Source organism: Periplaneta americana, chromosome 12 (genome assembly GCF_040183065.1).
Source record: "Periplaneta americana isolate PAMFEO1 chromosome 12, P.americana_PAMFEO1_priV1, whole genome shotgun sequence".
In the NCBI taxonomy this organism is placed as follows: Eukaryota; Metazoa; Arthropoda; class Insecta; order Blattodea; family Blattidae; genus Periplaneta; species Periplaneta americana.
The window spans coordinates 55,405,245-55,426,582 of record NC_091128.1 but is presented as its reverse complement, the minus strand read 5'-3'; the positions used below and the strand labels follow the sequence as shown (position 1 = coordinate 55,426,582).

General features: G+C 34.5%; 1 protein-coding gene across 1 annotated transcript in view; it reads right to left on the bottom strand.

The window, feature by feature from the left end:
* Positions 1 to 21,124, bottom strand: part of LOC138709963 (uncharacterized) — a 33,080-nt gene extending 11,956 nt beyond the window's left edge. The window contains exons 1-4 of the mRNA XM_069840645.1: positions 21,085 to 21,124; positions 19,649 to 19,683; positions 15,611 to 15,682; positions 11,580 to 11,765 (exon numbers count right to left, since the gene is read on the bottom strand). Of these exons, the coding sequence (XP_069696746.1) occupies positions 11,580 to 11,765; positions 15,611 to 15,682; positions 19,649 to 19,683; positions 21,085 to 21,124 (333 nt within the window). The remainder of the gene's footprint in view (positions 1 to 11,579; positions 11,766 to 15,610; positions 15,683 to 19,648; positions 19,684 to 21,084) is intronic.
* Between the last annotated feature and the right edge of the window lie 214 nt (positions 21,125 to 21,338).

Below are 21,338 nucleotides of genomic sequence, written 5' to 3'. Positions count from 1 at the left end.
AAATTTGAAATGGAGAATTTAATTAGTCCGTGGAAAAACTTACTGGCCAACCACGGTTACCATTAAACTGGAAACTCTCGTTCCTTCATCATATCGAAATTGGAAATAGAATCAATAATTTTGCAGCATTGATAATTGAGTACTTCACCAGAAAAACAGCGTATACCCTTATACGCCCGTTTTCCGACGATCAAAGGATTAGATAGTTGAATGCGTATAGTACATTGTAGCAAATGTTCGTAAGTCTAGCTTCAATACGTAACACAGGACACAATGTTCCGTGTTTACGTTGAACGAGTGAACGCACCTACTACAGCGGCAGGCACATGCTGTTGCAAGCCATACTGTAGTAGGCTAATATTCGATGTTTAGGCCTACTTCAGGTTGTCAGTTGCAGCAGTGAATCATGACCGAAAATATGGGAAAAAAGGAAGCTTGTGAACAAAACTAAATGAAAAACCGAAGAAAGAAAAATAAATAGAAACAGTGGCGATTCATACACAACTCGTACAGGCAAGGAAATGGAAAAGAAGTCATATACACCGGCAAGAAGATGATGTATGAAAATGTGTAGGCCTACACATGAATTTTCAAAGGACGATCAACTCTCTATTTTTAAACGCTTTTGGGACATGGGTTAGAAAATAGAACAATTTCATTTTATTACTTCTTGCCTTGACAGAGTGCATCTAAAAACCAAAGAAGCTTCACTCATTCAAGAATAGGGATAACGTGTGGAAATATAGTTTTTTCTGTAATGGGGGTTAAAATATTGATGTGTGTCGAAACTTTCTATTGAGGCTATTGCAAATCTCAGAGAAACGATTAACAACAGTTCAGAATAAACTGGTTTCAGGTGACATTCTCAATGATAAAAGTGGTACACACTTAAATCGTCCTCATACAATCATGATGCAAAAGTATGAACAACTTCAATAACTTACACTACATCAGGGGTATTTTCAGCTTGAACCTCATTATCTGCATAATTTGTTTCCTCCAACATTTGGAAGACGGGAATGGAAGTTTCGCAGCTGAAACTTTTGAGTCCAACACAATTGAACCCAGTGCCTTTGAAACCCTCCAAGGTGAAGGACTTAAGAGACCTCTTACAGTTTTCAGATGAAGATGGCTAAAGTTGGTTGAACTCAATGCTGAATAAAGCCAGGACATCATCACACAATGACGAAGATGACTCTAGCAACAATAGCGATGATGCATAAAGAAGAAAAAGGCATAAGAACAAGAAAACCATAAACTAAAAATGTAATGTCATTTTGTAGGCCTACTTGTGTCATTATTAAATAATTTTATTTAATATGTTATGGTAAATGTATATTTAATTTTATTGAATTTATTTTATTTTACTTTTTTAAGACAAAATCTATACTAATAATAAATCTGTAGCCGAAATTTTTCTGGTAATTTTCGATTTTCCAAAACTAATTGGTCCTAACATATATAATTAACCGCCCTGAAACCGAAAATCGCTTTTTTGACATTTTTGTTTGTATGTCTGTCTGTCTGGATGTTTGTTACCTTTTCACGCGATAATGGCTGAACCGATTTATATGAAAATTGGAATATAAATTAAATTCGTTGTAACTTAGAATTTAGGCTATATGGCATTCAAAATATTTTATTTAAAAGGGGGGTTATAAGGGGGCTTGAATTAAATAAATCGAAATATCTCCCTTATTATTAATTTCCATGAAAAATATTACATAACAAAAGTTTCTTTAAAAATAATTTCCGATAACTTTTATTCTATGAAAAATTTTGATAGGACTGATATTTAATGAGATAAATGAGTTTCAAAATTACAATAACAACGCCATCTAAGGCGGTGTAATGAAATAAAAAAACAAATGACTTCGTCTATAAGGGGCCTTGGACAATAACAATCGAAAGCTATGAAACATAGCCTACAGAGAATGTTTCTGTGTTTGTATGAAGTAATATCGGAAGAAAAATTAACCGATTTGTATAGGTAATTAATTATTAATTCACCATTGGAAAGTGTAGTTTCTCTAGATAGACATAATGCTATTACAGTAACTTCTAAGTGAATCGAGGACAGGTAAGATTAAAATAGCTTCTTATGCACAGAAAACTTTATAGGCTATTCTGTACATTCGTTTCCTGTATTTCCTAAAATAATTTGTATGACCAAATGAGTGGTCTCTGGATCAAGATGATCGCATTTTAATTTTTTTAATACGATTTAAATTAAGTAACATAATAAACGATTTATACTTCCATCAAACAGGAATGTTCCCTGGATCAAATGTCCTATTTGAATTATGTAATTACTTTATATTTATTTCTAACGGGTGCAGCGGAGCGCACGGGTACGGCTAGTTATTAATAAAGTACGAGATGTTCCCATATATAATTAATTTTCATGCAAAGTTAGACACCTAGAACATCAGAATAATTAAAAACAGTATTAAAACATACTATCGCCGGAAAAAAGGGCGTATACAGAATTCCATATTATATTTATTTACTAATAGCAGAACATACTATTTGCTGTTATATTTCAATAATTTTATTTTAAATATCCTCGAACTATTTAACAGTAATGAAAAACTTTTTCGAAGCAGCTATGATGAATCTGACAGCTCACAAACATTGAAATTAGTTTATATCAGAACTACATTTTGCTGTATACGCCCTTATTCGGGTGATGTCCTCAATTATCAATTATGATTATAATTCTAGTGTTTACTCTAGGTATTTCATTACTTATTTTAAGCTGAACGAGAGTCGGAACACTGAGAATTCGGTTCCCAGCTTCGAGAAATCAGGGAAATTCTCATAATCTTATTCAGCCTCATCAGCTAAATTGCGAGACTACCACAGCTTCGTACCAGAGTTCTCTCACATTCAAATCATAATTTAATTATCGTATTCAAAACAATTAAAAGCTACGTAGATTAGCACTACATATATTTTGCATATTGCAATGAACCAACAACCCATATTACACCATCATCATCCTCATCATAATTCTTCTCTATGAATTTGTCCTATGTGGCCTTTTACGATCTCCAAGTAAGTTTTGTCTATCATGTTCTTCATAGATCTGTCAAATGTTCTTTTCCCTTTAGGCTTAAATTATTGTAAAATTTCGCCGAAGAATCTTTCGTCAAATTATTCGTGAGATAACATAGTTGATATCCTTCTCTTGGTCCCAGTCAGAGCTATTAGGTTAATGAAATTTCAATTTTAGAGCGTTCGGCAGCTATGGCTGCATAAAGAACATAATTTTCGTCATGTACGGTACATTTGACAAATTGTGGCCGAATTAACAAAAGTACAGTATATTGGTCTGAAGTGACAACACTATTTCCTAAACATAATAATTATCCCTTCTCAAAGTTCAATTTATTCAGGTACAGTACAGAAGACGGTGATATTATGTTAGTCATACAATTAATGAAATTCATGACCATAAAATATGCTGCTTGAAAACAACAGCATATAATCTAAGTAGCAAAATTTGATTTGTTGTATTGAATTATTTCAACATTACAATTCCTTGTTTGTTAAAATGTGTATATGATAATGTTATGCAATTTGTGTTCTTTTATTTTGTGTTTTTTTGGAAAATATAATGTCAATTAATGTTAATTAATATAATTACTTGTGATTAAAACCTTGTGCATCCCTCGTGTTTATCGTACGGCTCGACCTCCCCACACGTTACCTGCACTTTGTTTACGTTTTCACTGTGCCTAAACGAGACGCTCTATTGTACACGTAAACACTGTGACAAACAACCTCGACACTAACTTCAGACAACTGTTCACTATGACTGCCCACAGTACTCTGCTGGCTTAGGTTCGGTTCCTAGAGCGCTCAACGGGACGCTGAGAGATCATTTTTCGTTCCAAACAAAATGTACCTAGGTCATTTGCAGAATCTGTATAATAAATGATGTCCATCAATTCTTACCCTTCCCATTATTGCATTTATAACGATAGAGTTATAAATTCCTAACAGTGAATAGTTTCAATACTAATGTAGTAAATGTCATAAGAATTATTTCCTTCATGTGAAATATTTCACGAGAATAAAATAAAATTCTCATAGTGACAGCTAAAATGCCGTGTCCATACTAGCTAAGTTTTTAAAACGGAGCATGATTATGTCCAGATAAAGGCTTGTTTAATAATGTAATTGAGAAAAAAATTAAAGAAACATTTGATATTATCAAAACTTCTTCATTTATGTCTGAGTTTATATTTCCTTAAATATGATTACATAATTACTCTAGTCCAGTAAGTCAGTCAGGTATGTTACACCATTCTGTTCCTATGGATACACAGTTGAAAAAGAAATCCCACAGATGTCAGCACAAACCAAGATGATGCACAAAGACCCATTTTTTAATTAAATGCCTTCAAGAAAAGGATAACTAAGTTAGAACGAAAAATCATTTTAATATCTTCTTATATTACTTTAAAGTAAAAGCCTTATTTATATATAAGGCTGAAACTTATGTACAAATCAACATCACGACAATAAAAAAAATAAATAAAAGACCTATTTTGATTGTACTGCTATGTTCATCCATTTTGATTTGGCGAGTTTGTGTGTCATACTCTTGCTTTATGTTTAGTCTAAGCGTGCATTTTTACTCTGTCAGATATGTTTATGTTGTGTTTCCCACAAATAACATATGAAGTCAAGTTCAAGAGGACATAATAGTACACGTGTGCAGTAGTTAAGTTACTATTTTGAAGATTTTTAAGCAAAAAAATTTTAGGTTCGCACATGCTTGTTTGCTTTGTCATGTCTGTTACCTGTCATATCTGTTACTCCATGTCATGTCTGTTACATCATTCAAAACAGTAGGCTCATGTCAGTAGATTTACTTGCATGTAAAAGAACTCCTGCGGGACAAAATTCCGTTACATCCGGCGACGCTGATATAACCTCTGCAGCTGCGAGCGTCGTTAAATAAAATATAACATATAACATTTCAAAACAGTGCTGTAAAGCAAGGTGAGTGTACAGTGGCTGATTACTATGGCAGAGACATTGCACTATATTAATACATGCAGAATATGCACTAAATAGTACTTTAATTTTGACGTTCTCGCTCATCCATTTGTTATACAAATTTTGCAAATGACCCACCTACGAGAGTAATGTCACATGTGTAAGCTCCGTTGTGCATCAACCTATTGTCGCCGTAAAGGTATCCCAAGCCCGCCGTTTAGTTGTCACTATGCAACGTAATTTCAGAAGGAAGTTTGCTGAAGATGATCCCAGTGGGCCCAGTATCCGTGAGTGGTACGCTGACTTCAAAGCAAGGGGATGAATCTGTAAGCGAAAGTCAACCGGTCGTCCATCAGTAAGCGAAGCAAATGTGAAGCAGGATATCCAAGGTTTAATTTGGAACAGGATGGGATACCACCCCATTACCACTTAAATATCAGACGTGAACTGAATAGGCAACTACCGAGGAGATGGACTGGGCGTGATGACCGTGACGATAGTGAGCGTTTGCGTTGGCCTCAACGTTCCCCCGATCTTACATCCTGTGACTTTTTTCTCTGGAGTATTGTCATACAACACGTGTGTTATACTGGTGACAGACTACAGTCGTTAATCGCGATTAGCATTATCGCGGTTAGCTCCGATCGCGATTACCGAAAATGTGGTGACACACTTGGTCCCGTCTGGCCAACAGCTGAATTAACATAGAGGAAACAATTTTCTCTATGTACATACGTATATGTTTGTTTCCCTCCTGGACAACACCTAAAGTTCATACTTTCTTTTGATGTTTTTCATTGTTTTTTTTTTTTTGTAGCTTCATATGGCAATTTATTTGTTAAAATTGTTATATGCTTTACAATGTAAACTGATACAATTTATATCATTACTATATTTTATATTATTTTCAAAAGAGATTTTATAACCTATAAAATTTATATAATGCCAAAAATATATATTATTTTGTAATAAAACATATTTTTAAAGCAACCCTAACCTCAACGATAGCGTCGTAATGGAGACTTAAATTGAAAATCTGAAAAAGAAACCAGTTCCAATTTGTAATCCATTATTTACTGAAATGAAACATCTTTCAGCAGCCTTCTATTGCTCTATATATATATATATATATATATATATATATATATATATATATATATATATATATATATATGAAATATGAATAATTCGTCTGTCATTTGTTAATATATTTCTTTTTACTTTTCTCACATCTGCATTAAATTTCTCCACTACGTCTAATAGTAGCCAAATTCATTTTCTAGCCATTCATTTTCGTTTCTATTTCATATAATACAATGGAAGGGCAAAAGCTACCACGACTTCCTAAATAATATAAATCTAGGTGATTCGAAACCAAAGATTACTAAAATGTTACTTTCGTCCACTGGGCCGTGCCTCAGCACGATTATCTTGTTCTGGAAACAGGATTAAGCTCCTGAACGCGATCGGGACGGTGACACCACAGTCTAGTATATACAGTCGCGAAGCTCAATACGTAGTAAATATGCAAACATTAGATAGTTGCTCACCACTAGGATCGCTAATATCGCCTCATTACAGGCAATGCAAAATAGTATCGTCACAGTCTATTGTTTCTAGCACCCTCAAAACTCAAGCTTCGTGACTGTATATAGTAGACTGTGGTGACACACTACAAACCCGATCGCGATTAGGTCGATAATCGCGATTAGTGACTGTAGTCTGTCACCAGTATTAGCCACCTTACTACCTACCATCCAGGCCCTTCGTGTCCATATCACAGAAGCCATTACATTAGTGAATCGTACAATGTTACGTGTATGGCAGGAATTAGAATACAGACTCGATGTGTGTCACGTGACACAGGAAGCTGACATTGAGTGATTTGATGATGTGAACCAAGTGGGTAACAAATCATTTTGAGTTTCCCTTTCATTTGATACCACTTTCATGTAGGCCTATCTGAGTGTTATTTAACCAAGTTATTCAAGTTTGTAATCAGAAAGATTATTTATAATAACACTGTATTTATTCATTATTCACGCATTTATGGACTTACACTGGATCATTGAAGGGAGAGGTCAAGGTCAGCGTTCAGGACTTATCTTCACCTTAGAAGCCTGAAAGCTGACCTTATTCTCTCCCTCCACTGATCCGAAAGTCTGTAATATATTCTTATGCTTTAATGAATTATGTTATTCATTATTTGCTCCATATTGTGTTTATCAAATTGTTATGTAGTTCGTTTATCTGATTATTTCTGGTACGCTAAGGCAGGGGTTTCCAACTGGTGTGTCGGGCAACTCCATAGAATGTGCCGCGAAATTATGAAATTCAAAAATAAATTTTATGCTATCCAAAAAGTCTCTACAACGCATTTTTTATTTGCAATGAAATCTTTGATGTGGTACATTTTATTTTGAGACAGACTTTACCAATGAAACGTGAATACCTGCAACAGTGCTCAGTTCAGTTTATCAACTACAGGGACATCATTTTATTTTTACTAACATTTCTAATATTAACCTGGCTATACCTTTGAATGAAAGGTTGAGAACCGAAAACACAGTTCGCTACCCCCTTCCGCGACTGGCGTTCGATGATACTGGCGTAAATATACAAACAAATCAGTTTACTAGGTATAGGCTAGGTATAGGAGGGAAGAAAAGTAGTTAATCCATTTACGTAAACTAGAAAATATCACGCTTTTGAGTTTGATAATTTTCATTAGGTTTTTGTTTAATCAAGATACAGTAGAAATAACACTGAGTGTTTTTACTCATGAACTGATCTGTCCATGCGGACATAGGCTATTCATTATGCAGTGTATATTATACTGTCTACAGCACATTAGCTATAGAAAATGAAGTTAAATTGAAAAATAATCATAATATGAATATTTAAACACATTTTTGAAAATGGTGGCCGTTCATTTCGATACGGGCTTCAGTTCTTTTGTGCATATTATCGCACTATAGACTATTTTACCAGTTTCGTCATTCGTACTAGTAACTTATGTTAAAATAATTATGTACCTACTCTACAAAAGAGTACCTTCCGTACTATAAATTCAATCTTCACTTCTGCCCGATCCGAAGAGAGAAAATTACTGAGACATGCTATCTACTGTCCGTCCAAGTCGTTATGTCGCAGGGTTGTAGAAAGGGGGAAATCACGTGACAGTTAATTATTTAACGAGGTCCTTTTATTAAGTTAATTTAAACAGTTGTATAATATTACGTAGACGTCCAATTTCTAACATAAATTAATGTTCTCAAAAAAGAGCTAAGACAGCCCAGCCACTAGGCTTTACAGAGGGGTGAATAGAAGCTGGTGGAGGAAACCGGGATGCGACGTAGGCAAATGGACGATAGTATCTGTGCGAAAATGATACAATATTGAAAGCTCCTTCGTCACTGGAAAACGCGAACATATTTTTGGAACGTTCTGTTTACTATGACCGTAAGGCTACTATGACTGAATATGCAGTCTTGATTCTGTGTGGAGGACGGTTGAACTCCATTAGTAGAAGGGGTGGGAGTGAAGTACATTCAAAAACTCAGGTACAATAAAAATTGAAGTAAAAATAAAATGATGTCCCTGTATAAGGCCACGTACAGGGAAAGTCTGTGCAACTCCCCAAGCGCAGACTTCACATCAATTTAAATAGACGAGTTTTCAAAAACAATAATAAAAGTTCTTATCGGACATCCACATAGATAGGTTCAGATTTTTGACACATACCTTCTTTTTTTTCTAATGCCACTCAAGTTGCCGCTTGTTCTTTTAGAATTTTCGGTTGCGTGTTAACATCGACCTATCTACAACACTGGATGTCCGACCTACAGAGAAGTTATCAGTGCTTTTTTCTGGCGGAACGCGCTGTAACGGCGTCCCGGCACCTTCTTGTTGCATTTTTCATCATGGAACCGGAATATGTGTGAATAACTATGTTTTTCGTATAATTTTTCTTTGAATTCCGCTTATATCTTGAAAGGAGGTTGGACGAAAAGGAGGTTAAAAACGACGAAACTCGCGTGCAGTTAACAGTAATTAATCTTCCAGTCCGCTATAAAATATTCTGCAGTTGCACCATTTTTTTCTCCATAAAAATGTACTGGTTATTATTATTATTATTATTATTATTATTATTATTATTATTATTATTATTATTATTACTACTACTTACTTACTCACTTACGGCTTTTAAGGAACCCGAAGGTTCATTGCCGCCCTCACATAAGCCCGCCATTGGTCCCTATCCTGAGAAAGATTAATCCATTCTCTGTCATCATAGCCCACCTCCCTCAAATCCATTTTAATATTATCTTCCCACCTACGTCTCGGCCTCCCTAAAAGTCTTTTTCCCTCCGGCCTTCCAACTAACACTCTATCTGCATTTCTGGATTCGCCCATACGTGCTACATGCCCTGCCCATCTCAAACGTCTGGATTTAATGTTCCTAATTATGTCAGGTGAAGAATACAATGCGTGCAGCTCTGCGTTGTGTAACTTTCTCCATTCTCCGGGTAACTTCATCCCTCTTAGCCCCAAATATTTTCCTAAGAACCTTATTCTCAAACACCCTTAATCTCTGTTCCTCTCTCAAAGTGAGAGTCCAAGTTTCACAACCATAAAGAACAACCGGTAATATAATTGTTTTATAAATTCTAACTTTCAGATTTTTTGACAGCAGACTAGATGACGAAAGCTTCTCAACCGAATAATAACAGACATTTCCCATATTTATTCTGCGTTTAATTCCTCCCGAGTGTCATTTATATTTGTTACTGTTGCTTCAAGATATTTGAATTTTTCCACCTCTTCGAAAGATAAATCTCCAATTTTTATAGTTCCCGTGCAGTTAACAGTAATTAATCTTCTAGTGCACAATAAAATATTCAACAGTACCACTACCTTTTTCTCCAGAAAATTGTACTGATTATTATTATTATTATCATTATTACTATTATTATTAAACTTAAATATGTGTGTCACGATATCGTGGACGATCAGTAAAGTGTGTCGTCAGTCATAAAAGGTTGGGAACCACTGCGCTAAGGTAAAGTCCCGTTAGGGTAGGCTTTAAAAGACCCTATGTATGCATGCATGCATGCATGCATGCATGCATGCATGCATGCATGCATGCATGCATGCATGCATGTATGTATGTATGTATGTATGTATGTATGTATGTATGTATGTATGTATGTATGTATGTATGTATGTATGTATGTATGTATGTATGTATGTATGTATGTATGTATGTATGTATGTATGTATGTATGTATGTATGTATGTATGTATGTATGTATGTATGTATGTATGTATGTATGTATGTATGTATGTATGTATGTATGTATGTATGTATGTATGTATGTATGTATGTATGTATGTATGTATGTATGTATGTATGTATGTATGTATGTATGTATGTATGTATGTATGTATGTATGTATGTATGTATGTATGTATGTATGTATGTATGTATGTATGTATGTATGTATGTATGTATGTATGTATGTATGTATGTATGTATGTATGTATGTATGTATGTATGTATGTATGTATGTATGTATGTATGTATGTATGTATGTATGTATGTATGTATGTATGTATGTATGTATGTATGTATGTATGTATGTATGTATGTATGTATGTATGTATGTATGTATGTATGTATGTATGTATGTATGTATGTATGTATGTATGTATGTATGTATGTATGTATGTATGTATGTATGTATGTATGTATGTATGTATGTATGTATGTATGTATGTATGTATGTATGTATGTATGTATGTATGTATGTATGTATGTATGTATGTATGTATGTATGTATGTATGTATGTATGTATGTATGTATGTATGTATGTATGTATGTATGTATGTATGTATGTATGTATGTATGTATGTATGTATGTATGTATGTATGTATGTATGTATGTATGTATGTATACAGTACACACACGTACACACGTAGGCCTATAGGCGTATTCATACTTACATTATGTCTTACTTAATTCATTTGCTAATATATTTCTTTTACTTATTTCACTACTATTTTCAAGATTCAGTGAGAAGATCATAAAGTAATATTGAAGTAATTTTTAGTTCGTTACTTTACGACGCTGTATCAACTAAGTTATTATAGTATCGATGAAATTGGTCACAGGGAGATATCTGGCGGTGTGAGGCCGAGTACTGCCATGTGATTACCTGACGTCCGTCTTATAGTTGGGAACAACCTCGAAAAAAATCCAACTAGGTAATTAGCTTAAGATGGTATAGAATCCACGCCCTAGCGTAGCTCCAGATCAATAGACATTGAGCCAATCACATGAGCTACTCTGGTGGCAATGGCAATTATCATGTTAAGTTGAAAATGTACTCGGAGAAAGTATCCTAACACGTATTTGTCCACTTCACATGTCACGAATGTAGCCAGCTTGACGTTTTAGAACTAGGGAGTTCATAAATATTCAGGAAAGTATAAAAAAATGATCACTTAAATTTTGCAAAAAAAATGTTGTTATAGCTTACTGTACAACTCCGATTTAACCCTCACCTGATTCAATTCAAAATTCCCGTAAGGTGTGAGTTGTGAGCACGGCCACCACGTGGAGTTCGGGGCGGTCTGTGCGGACACCGCAGCGACGACACATATCACGAGAAATAACACGGTCCTCATGATCTGTGCTCCTGTTGCCAACTGATCACAATCGGGTGCTGCCCTGAGTGAGAGTATGAAGAGCTAAGATAACAGAGTGCGCAGTATATTTCCTCTACTCTTTTCCCTATTGCGACCAAAATGATCTTAGCCTCTACAGTCGTCCATCAATTAATTTAACTTAGCCTATTAGATGACCCACGTCGTCAACATCTAATAAAATTGTGATTGTAGATATTAGCTTTTTTGCACTAGAGAAGATTTATTATTATTAGCAGTGGTGGTGGTGGCGGGGGTGGTAGTAGTAGTACTAGTAGTAGCAGCAGCAGCAGGAGTAGCAGCAACATTATTATTATTAGTAGTAGTAGTAACAGCATTATCATCATTAGTAGTAGTAGTAGTAATGTAGAGCTCTAATCGGGAGTGGTCAACTCTCGAAAGTCAAGTAGCCTTGAATCGCCACAGCTGTTTACACCAGACTGAACTTTTGTCTATTTTGGCAACAATCAAGTAACTATTTGTAACATCATCTCTACCTTTCAGTGTATAATAATTCGTTCCTCAATCTTTATTTAATTATTAGGCCCTTTTCATATGTTTGAGACCAAATGTACAATCTCAAGTAAAAAAAAATATATGAATGCTCTATTTAACGTTATGTTTTATGTTTCTTAGAAATGCAAATTTATTTGAGAATTGTTTCCTATTTATATCACCATTGGTAATATCTGATAATAGAACCAGAACATTTGGGTACCTATGATATTGTTTTGCCTTTTTGTACCAATTAAACATTTTGTATGTTATTCAAAGTTACGAAATCTTTCCACTCCGACCAAATGCTATTTCGAGAATGATGAGCAAGACTGGAAGCGCACGAGAGCTAAGAGACGAGACTCGAAGGACAAGTGCAACGAACACGGCGAGCGAGAGCAACATTTGTTCATCTCTACCGTACAGTGGAGCATCAGATAAAATTAAAAAATTGTTTCGATGAAGAAAGTCATGTTATTATTCCCAATGTGTTACGTAAGAATTCAATAAACATTTCAATAGCAGGATTTCTTGAACCATGATGCAAAGTTCAACCATGATATTAGTCTTCTGCCGACACCCGTTCTCCCTCCAACTTCACCCTGAAGAATACTTTGAAGTAGCTGATATTTTTTTCCAATTCTCATATTGCCAAGATACTGAAGTTTTTGCATGGTACTCAGCCATGATGATCCTACTAGGGAAATCCATTTTGATTTTTAATGCAATGGTTTCTCATTACCTTTCGCATCCTTATGCCGTGACTTGCCTAGTTCATCCGCCTTCGAGGACAATTTCACGTTCTGAGGACAAGAGCCTGCCCTATCTTCCTTATAAGTGAACCACACAGGTGGTTACAATTACCTGATATCTACAAGGCGACTGGAGTTTCGAGATATTTGAAGCCCAGAGTTACAAGATATTCAACCTGTAAGCTTTTTTCATGTCTCTTAAGTCTAGAACGATCTACGTAAGTAATAAACACTCTCTTCAAGTACGCGTCTTGAAAAGTTCTACTTTGGGCACTTCAAGAAATAGAACTAAACTGCATGAAATATATCTGAGTTGCAATTCAAGAAATTCCTTGCGATTTTTTTTATCTTTTGTCGAGACATTTTGTTCTGAAAGCCTACTCTTCACACAATCTCTTTATGCCTTAGATCCGTTAATCTTGGTTACATTCAAATTCTCATCGCTTAGTACTGAAATTACAGTAAAAGCTAGATCATACAGAAGTAATGTTGGAATAAGCTATAAATTAATTTCAGAATATAAAGTATTTACTGTACGTATATGCTTTAACGTGTTAACTAGGTTACCTTCTTCACTAGTTTCAGCCTGTGGACTTATCAGAACTGATGGTTTTCGCGCCTTGTGTGTGTGTGTGTGTGTGTGTGTGTGTGTGTGTGTGTGTGTGTGTGTGTGTGTGTGTGTGTGTGTGTGTGTGTGTGTGTGTGTGGTCAAAAAATTGTGCGTTTTCTGAAATTGAGTTGTGTGCTGAGGATTTTTTTTGCAGGTGTGTGTGTGCCTTATATTTCATATTGTTCTAGTGTTTAGTTTCTGGTATTTTGGTTGGAGCTGTAGAATTTCCATGTCTGTTTATGTTTCTGTAAGTGGTTGGCATTTGTGATATGTTCTGCGTATGTGGAAATGTTTTGTGAATTGGTTATGGCTGTGCTGTGTTCTTTGTAACGTGTTTGAAATGATCTGCCTGTCTGTCCTATGTAGAAGTTATTGCAAGTATTGCATTTGAGTTTGCATACACCTGTGTGGTTGTATTTGTGTTGAAATGCTTTTGTAGCGTGTTTTGTGTTCTGTATGCAATGTTGTAATTTTAATTTCTTGAATAAGGTTGCAATCTTATTTTTTTTCGTATGTTAGTGTGAAGTATTTTTTGTTTCTTGTATTTGCGTTGTGTTTTTCTGTTCTTCGTAATTCTGTTTCGTCTTGTGTTGTCCATTATGTTGGGGTTGTATCCGTTTTCTTGTGCTATGTATTTGTGTTTAACTCTTCTTTATAGTCTTGTTGGCTCATTGGTAAGTTGAGTAGTCTGTACCATTGCTGGGAATCCAGCTTGTGTTGGGTGATTGGATGTGTAGTGTGTGTTGGTTTTCTGTAGATTTTCAATGGGTGTTAACTTTTGTTATTGTGATGTCTAGAAAACTTGTAGATTTATTGCTTTCAGTTTCTACTGTGTAGTGCAGTTTAGATGTATTTTGTTTGTGTGTTGATGTAGGTTTTGAATCTGTCTTGTTTCCTTCGTATAGTATTATGTCGTCTACGTATCTGTACCAATATGTATGTTGTCTGCGTATTTGTTTTAACATAAATAATTATGTCTGTTCTATGTCATGTAAGAATATTTATGATATCGTGCTGAAAGTTGTGTAATCAAGATGTATAAATTAATCTCTAATAAACAGAAGAATCTCAGAAAAACTGTCAAAACATGATGCATGAATACTGGAGAACGTACAACCAAACAAACTTGTATTCGTTACAAATCGGACGTATGAGGAACTCTCACGCATCGCCAGTAAAATATTGTAGTAACTCAATGTATTATTTACCAGGAAATTGAAACCTTTGAACTATGAAACAATATACAGAAAATTAAGATTTCTCTACTTATTTTCACCTAAGCTGAAACATACATCAATGTTTCATCTGGTACACTAAAAAGTATCCACACCTATGGTTGTTTTTTTTTTAGTTTTTTATTTAACAACTCTGTATCAACTACTAGGTTATTTAGCGTCAATGAGATTGGTGACAGCGAAATATTTAGCGAGATGAGGCAGAGGATTTGCCAGGTAATCTATGACCTTCACTTTACAGTTGGGAAATACCTCTGAAAAAAAAAAACAACCAGGTAATCTTTCTCGTCCTTTGCATTAAAATAATCTTTTTCGGAAATTATCCTCGCCCATCTTGGTAAGAAATCATGTTCAAACAAGTCCATCATTCTCATTATGGAAATTTTTAATGCAGGATTATCATTTTAATTACTAAATATTGACCAATTTACTTTAATGTAGTTTAATGAGAGCTTAAAGACCAATTTGTATTGGTGAACTGCATTGTCCCTTTAAGTGTAAAAGAAACATTTTAAATGACATTTAAATAAGTTCGATGAAATCGACCCTTACTGTTGAAAGATTTACGGATTCTGGGAATTTTAAAAGTTTTTTTTTTATATCGATACACAAAAATTCCAGTAAGATTAAAAAACATGAACCGATTTATTTTCTTAAAATTACAATGTTTACACGTCACAGAAAAACATAGGACAGTTTTTCTGCAGTTAACACTGCATTGTCACACTGAAGAAAACCTCTTTTCTTGTTCCAATCTTGGTTCCACACGAGTTGTCCCACATTCCTGTGTTAACGCACATGGTTGTACAAGCTGCTAACTTCCTGACATGCCATCACCAGACTCGAGGAACCAGGAACTTCGTACCTTTCCTGAAATATTACCATCATATTAGTGATGTTACATTCTTTCAAGTTAAGACAGTTTTTGACCATAAAGAGAGTCAAATGTAGAAAAAGTTTTCCATTTTCTCTCTAGAATTTAAGGCTATATATCAAAACTTTCAGCACATAATTTGGAGAGTACAAAGAGGATATAATGAGCAAAGAAAATTATGTAACTGCAGTTGCTAATATGAATGTATTTTCACAATTATCGTCTGGCTTAACAGCCCTAATCTGAAGAGCATTTTGTAAATATTTTTAAATAGATTGATCGACGAAGAAGTTTGACCAAATCACATTTCTTAACTGATGCAATAAACAAGGCGGCGGTATCAGCATCCCGTTTCTCAACTCTGCAGTATTTCGACTCTTACATTAAATACTTTACATAATAGTTCGATAATCATCTCTACGTAAACGGAACCTACGAGTAATAAGTCCGTGGGCGTAGTTTGCAGCGTTGCGGTTTCTATCATCTATTTACACTAAGGACTGATTAAAAATCTGAACAGGAAATTATTCAAAGTTGAGAACCGAAGTTAAATGAAAAAACGATCGTACAGTTTTCTGTACAACAGAAGTGAAGGAATCTTTCAGTTAACACTAATGAATGCAACTAGCGATGTTAGGAAAATACATGTCACTTGAAACAATTCATAAATTATAACAAGCCTATTTAATGTATTTACATCCCATAAACTCCTGTTCACTTTATCAAATAATTCCCTCAAAACTGTCTTAAAGAAAAAGACACGAGAGAACTAACCAAGTCTCAAACCAGAATAAGTCTGCGGATGAAGTGCTTATTAGAGCTATCTTGGTGTAGACTATGGCTTTCATAGGAAAGCAATATCCTTTGAGTTAGCTGGTACGTTGAGTAGGGTGTATCGAAATAAGTGGTTAAATTTTGTTTCAAGAAATTTAAAAAGTGGGGTCTAAAAAGTTTTTTTATAGGTTAATTATTGCCTCTTCCAAATTTGGATCTCATACGAAGATTTCTAGCCGGGGCGCATTAGCTTTAAAGTTTAAGAATTTTATCTAAATATATATTTAAATAATTTCACATCTCTTTGCTTGCTATAGACTAATATTCATTATGTTTTTTATACTCGACCATGCCAAAATGTAGTAATTATACACCTGGTAGCAGTCCTTTAATGCATGTCATTAAAGTACACCTATTCATTAAAGTTCAGGTCTTCGATTATTCTCGGATATGCAATCGAAAGACGAGGGAAACTTCACGGAGTCTGGAAATCCAATACTGTCGCAGAAGGTTATGTTCTGTTACTATAATAATTAGCGTTAATTGTAAATAATAATCAAATAAATTCAATTTGTCATCTCGTTTTTCAATATCTAATTTAATTTCAAGGTTATATCAAGGTTAATATTTAGTTTACTCTGTAGGTTACAGGCTATCAAGGTCAATATGGAGATCTGTTCCTCGGAAAAAATCAATACTTTCGCGTCTGCGCACATCTCACAATTTACGTGATATTGCACAAGGTCAGTTCCGCTCTTCAGTTAGATACAAATAAAATGAATAATTCTGAATAATTTCAAGTTAGAAATATGGTCGAGCATAAAAAGTCGTATGAAACTCTCCTATAATGGTAATTAAGACGCTCGTATGAAAATCATGAAACTCGCTTGCGCTCGTTTCATAAACAAACATAGTTGCGTCTTAATTACTATCATTATAGGCTCGTTGCATAATGTACTATTATATTTTCTGGTACTTTAAAAATGTTAATATTACTTAAGTAGCCAGATAACTGAACAGAACTCTTAACAATATTTTCAGACTAACAACCCAGAACTCATCACGGGGAGGTAGCTGCTATCGAGTTCCTCCCGCTCACCCACCCATTCATTATTTGCTTTCGGTTGTCAGTATTACTCCAGCCTAGGTGAAAAATACTCACTTGTTTTCATACTTTGACAATTCTTTCCTTCAACCAAGCTTGGAACGAATGTATGCATCTCTTGCATCACAGCCACATACAGAAGAAGCAGCATCACTGACCACTTTTACTAGTCTTTCAACTGCCTGTGTGTGTATGTGGCAAGGGAAAACAGGAACATCAATTTGTTCTAAATTTAAGTCGCTCAGCATTTTTAAAAGTTCCTCAGTTTTTATATGAGCCATCACTAGTATCTCCGCGACACTGCACTTGTTTCAGTCAAGTCCATATATTTCTTGGCCATGGCACTAGAAACTTGCGAAGTCTTTCAATACTTCTCCTTGCCAAAGTTCTTCGTGCTTCTAAAACACGGGTTCCAAAGGATATTTCCAAGTGAAATCCGGATCCAAATTATTTTCTTCCGATGAGCTGCTCTATTGTATAGTACACTCTGCAGCTCTTTTCATTTACGTTTCATGGATCTTACTTTTATTTTTGCAGTTTTTTTTTTTTTTTTTTTTTGTTGCATTGTCCAGATTTCCAATCGCCATCTTTCTACATGTCCGTTGATCGACCAGGAAATTACTTTCCTTTTATGTTATTTTTCAAGACTTTTCATATTTGCAGTTCGCAAAGTCAAGGCATTTGCATGTTGCGATAATCAAGCTGTTACGTCTTATACAGTCCAGTTTAGATTCATTAGATTTTCTGCTTTTTTCTTGTTTTTAATAAATTCTTAGGCTAACTTTATTATGATAATTTGATATCTGTTATTGTTCTCATGGCAACGAAAGGGATTGAAGCGTGTTTCCGTGTACTCACTACTTTATTTACAAATTTTTTTGCATTACAAATACTGCAGGTTCTTTACTTCTTTTAAGTCTATGCGAGTGAAGATTATCTTATTACATCTCGCTAGATTCGGAGTCTTCTTTTATCTAATTCTTTTGGGGTACGGTACCAAAAATATTCTCCGCCCTGGCGGGTCTTTTCTTAATTTACTGGTGTAGATTTCGCCATTAAAAACCATACGCAACACTCAAAACACATACTACGTACTACAAGCAAAGGCTCGAGAGACTGACGAACAGAAAATCTGTGACAAAGCAGAAGCGATAACCATCCCTTATCATTCCCCTCTACACAGTACGCACCCTGATTTGAAGTATATTGCATTGCCAGTTTGGAAGTGTCTGTTCTGTCATGTATACAAACATTTATAACATCTGAACGTTCTTAGTATTCAGTATTATAGAATGTAATTTTTTTCAACTTTTTAGTGGGTTCTATAAAACTTTAAAGGCTTTGCGCCTCGGTGAAAATTTAATCTAGAGTTTAATTTTTTGTGCATAATTGTCAGATATGACAACTTCCGCACTCGATGTTTTTTAAATTCGAAATTTAATTTTTTCGATACACCTTAACGTTGAGTAGGAGTTTCGCTTCGGATAGGAGCTCCAACTAAAGAAATTTGTAACCAAACGTCAGTATACTGCACACAAAGTGGATAACACTGCAGTTTACTAAAAGTAAGAGTCAAACAAATCAACAATTCTTTCTTTTGAACATTCAAGCCATAAACATCCAGAAGGAATAGAGTCACTAGGAATGTGACCAAGATGTAGTCAAAATTAGCATTTAAGACAGCAAAAATCATTGCAGATCATTCAAAAAGTAGTTCGAGCAATGCCAATATCCACTTTCGTGCACTAGACCTAAGAAGTCAATGATGCAAAGTGAAGTTACAGAGTTATCGAAATTTTAGAGACAAAAAAATTTAAAATTAAAGACTAGAAGATTTATACCATTCCAGAAAAATCCGAGTGACGCAAGAAATAGCGTATCAACAATGTCGAGTCAAACTCCGTCCAGAATTTCAACTGCAGTTACTTTTCACTATAAAAACCACATTTTTTATTTCCTTGATAAAATTAAAATTTCCCAGAAATAGGTCACTAAATCTGAGTTTTATTCTACAAAAACAATTTCGCATGAACGAACATCTGCAATATCATTTCTATGAAAGTAATTTAAATGTTACTCTTACAATTTCAACCTGTTTACCACTATTATCAATATGACCTGAAATTCGACAGAACAAAAATGCTTTTAGAAAATTTAGTCTTCTAATTTATCAGATCTTAACTATAAGTTAATATATTTCACTATTTTTAGTTTGAATATAATGCCCTAGAAATAGTTTTAGTAGGCTAATTCAAAATAAATTAGACCGAGCATAAAATAAAATTACCAATAATGCTATACAATATGATAGGTTGTGTAAAAATGGAAATTATTAAACGCTTACTAACAAACGTCCATTTGGTGTTATGCATCTGTACACTTTATAATCCACAGCATCTCTCGGCACAACGTATCATTCTCCACAAAGCACCTGAAACAGTATCTAAATAAAGCATAAATTTGCAATAGAAGTTCGCTATGGATGGATCGATCCTGTTTCGCCAAGAAAATGTGCCTCAGAACACGAATTGAGAGAATTCTTTTTTGGTTTATACATGTATTAAAAATCACAAAATATCGTACAAAAATAGCATTTAACGAAATTCACGCAACATTATTTACATTGAATTGTGATAGAAATTGTCCCTAGGCAATTTATGGACGCATTCGCATATATGTCTGAAGTGAAACTTCAACTCCTAATTTTGCACCACATTTAGTCTTAGAAAAGATGTTATATTCAGTTGCATCCTGAATAATACGTAATGTCTGCAGACACACGAATTTAATATATATTTTTTTTTAAATTAGAAGAATCCGATGGTATTTGTAATTTTTATTCGTGTTTATATGCCTTAAAATCTCACAAAAACTAAATTTTTACGAACTTTTTGTTTGGCTCGAAAATCGAAACCAATGATAGATACCGGTGTAGACACGCGTATTAAATACTTTGTGAAAGAATTAGTGCAATTGGTTGGAATTTATAGATTTTATTAACGTTTATACAAATCACATTTTTAGCTCCTGAAACGAACGATTTTCCCAACTGGAAAGTCATACACTAACAAACTCATGTTTTTCTGCATGAGACCATGAAACTTGACAGATGATCAGGTTAGTATTACCTGGTATTACCAAACATTGCCAATTTGACAGATTTCAGTTTTATAAAATCCTTTCACAAAATATTATACACCATTACGTACTATACACCAAACTTCGTAATCCCGGCACATTTCCTTGTTGCCACCCCTTCGACACGTTGAGTCACAGGATCATGAAGGGGAAGTTAATAATGGTCCGCCACTACTGTTCAATAATTCTGTTGTATAAATTTGGAAAAAAAATTGGCTTTGGTGGCTCGCGTAGCATCTCCTCACACCTGGACATGTATCTGTGCACGCCTTTCTGACTACCTAAGGGGACTTCCGAACTAAGACAAAAAAAAGAAACAAAAAAAACTCTTAACAAGACGCGAACACACACATCTCTAGATCGGAAGATAACTCCGCTCACCTTTTCGGCAGCCAATCAAGCCGTCGAGATCCACAGCCATGCCATCAACAAAATAATCTACAAAATCGTAAACATAATATGCACCTCCATCAAAACATTTATTTATTACTTTAACATCACAAAGTGCACTTCTGTATCAATTCTCAATTACTTGATTAACTTGCATTATAAAAAATTATATTTATTCCTTAATTCTCAAATGTATTATATGTTATAATTGAATTGCATTATTATATTTATGTATAAATTCTCTA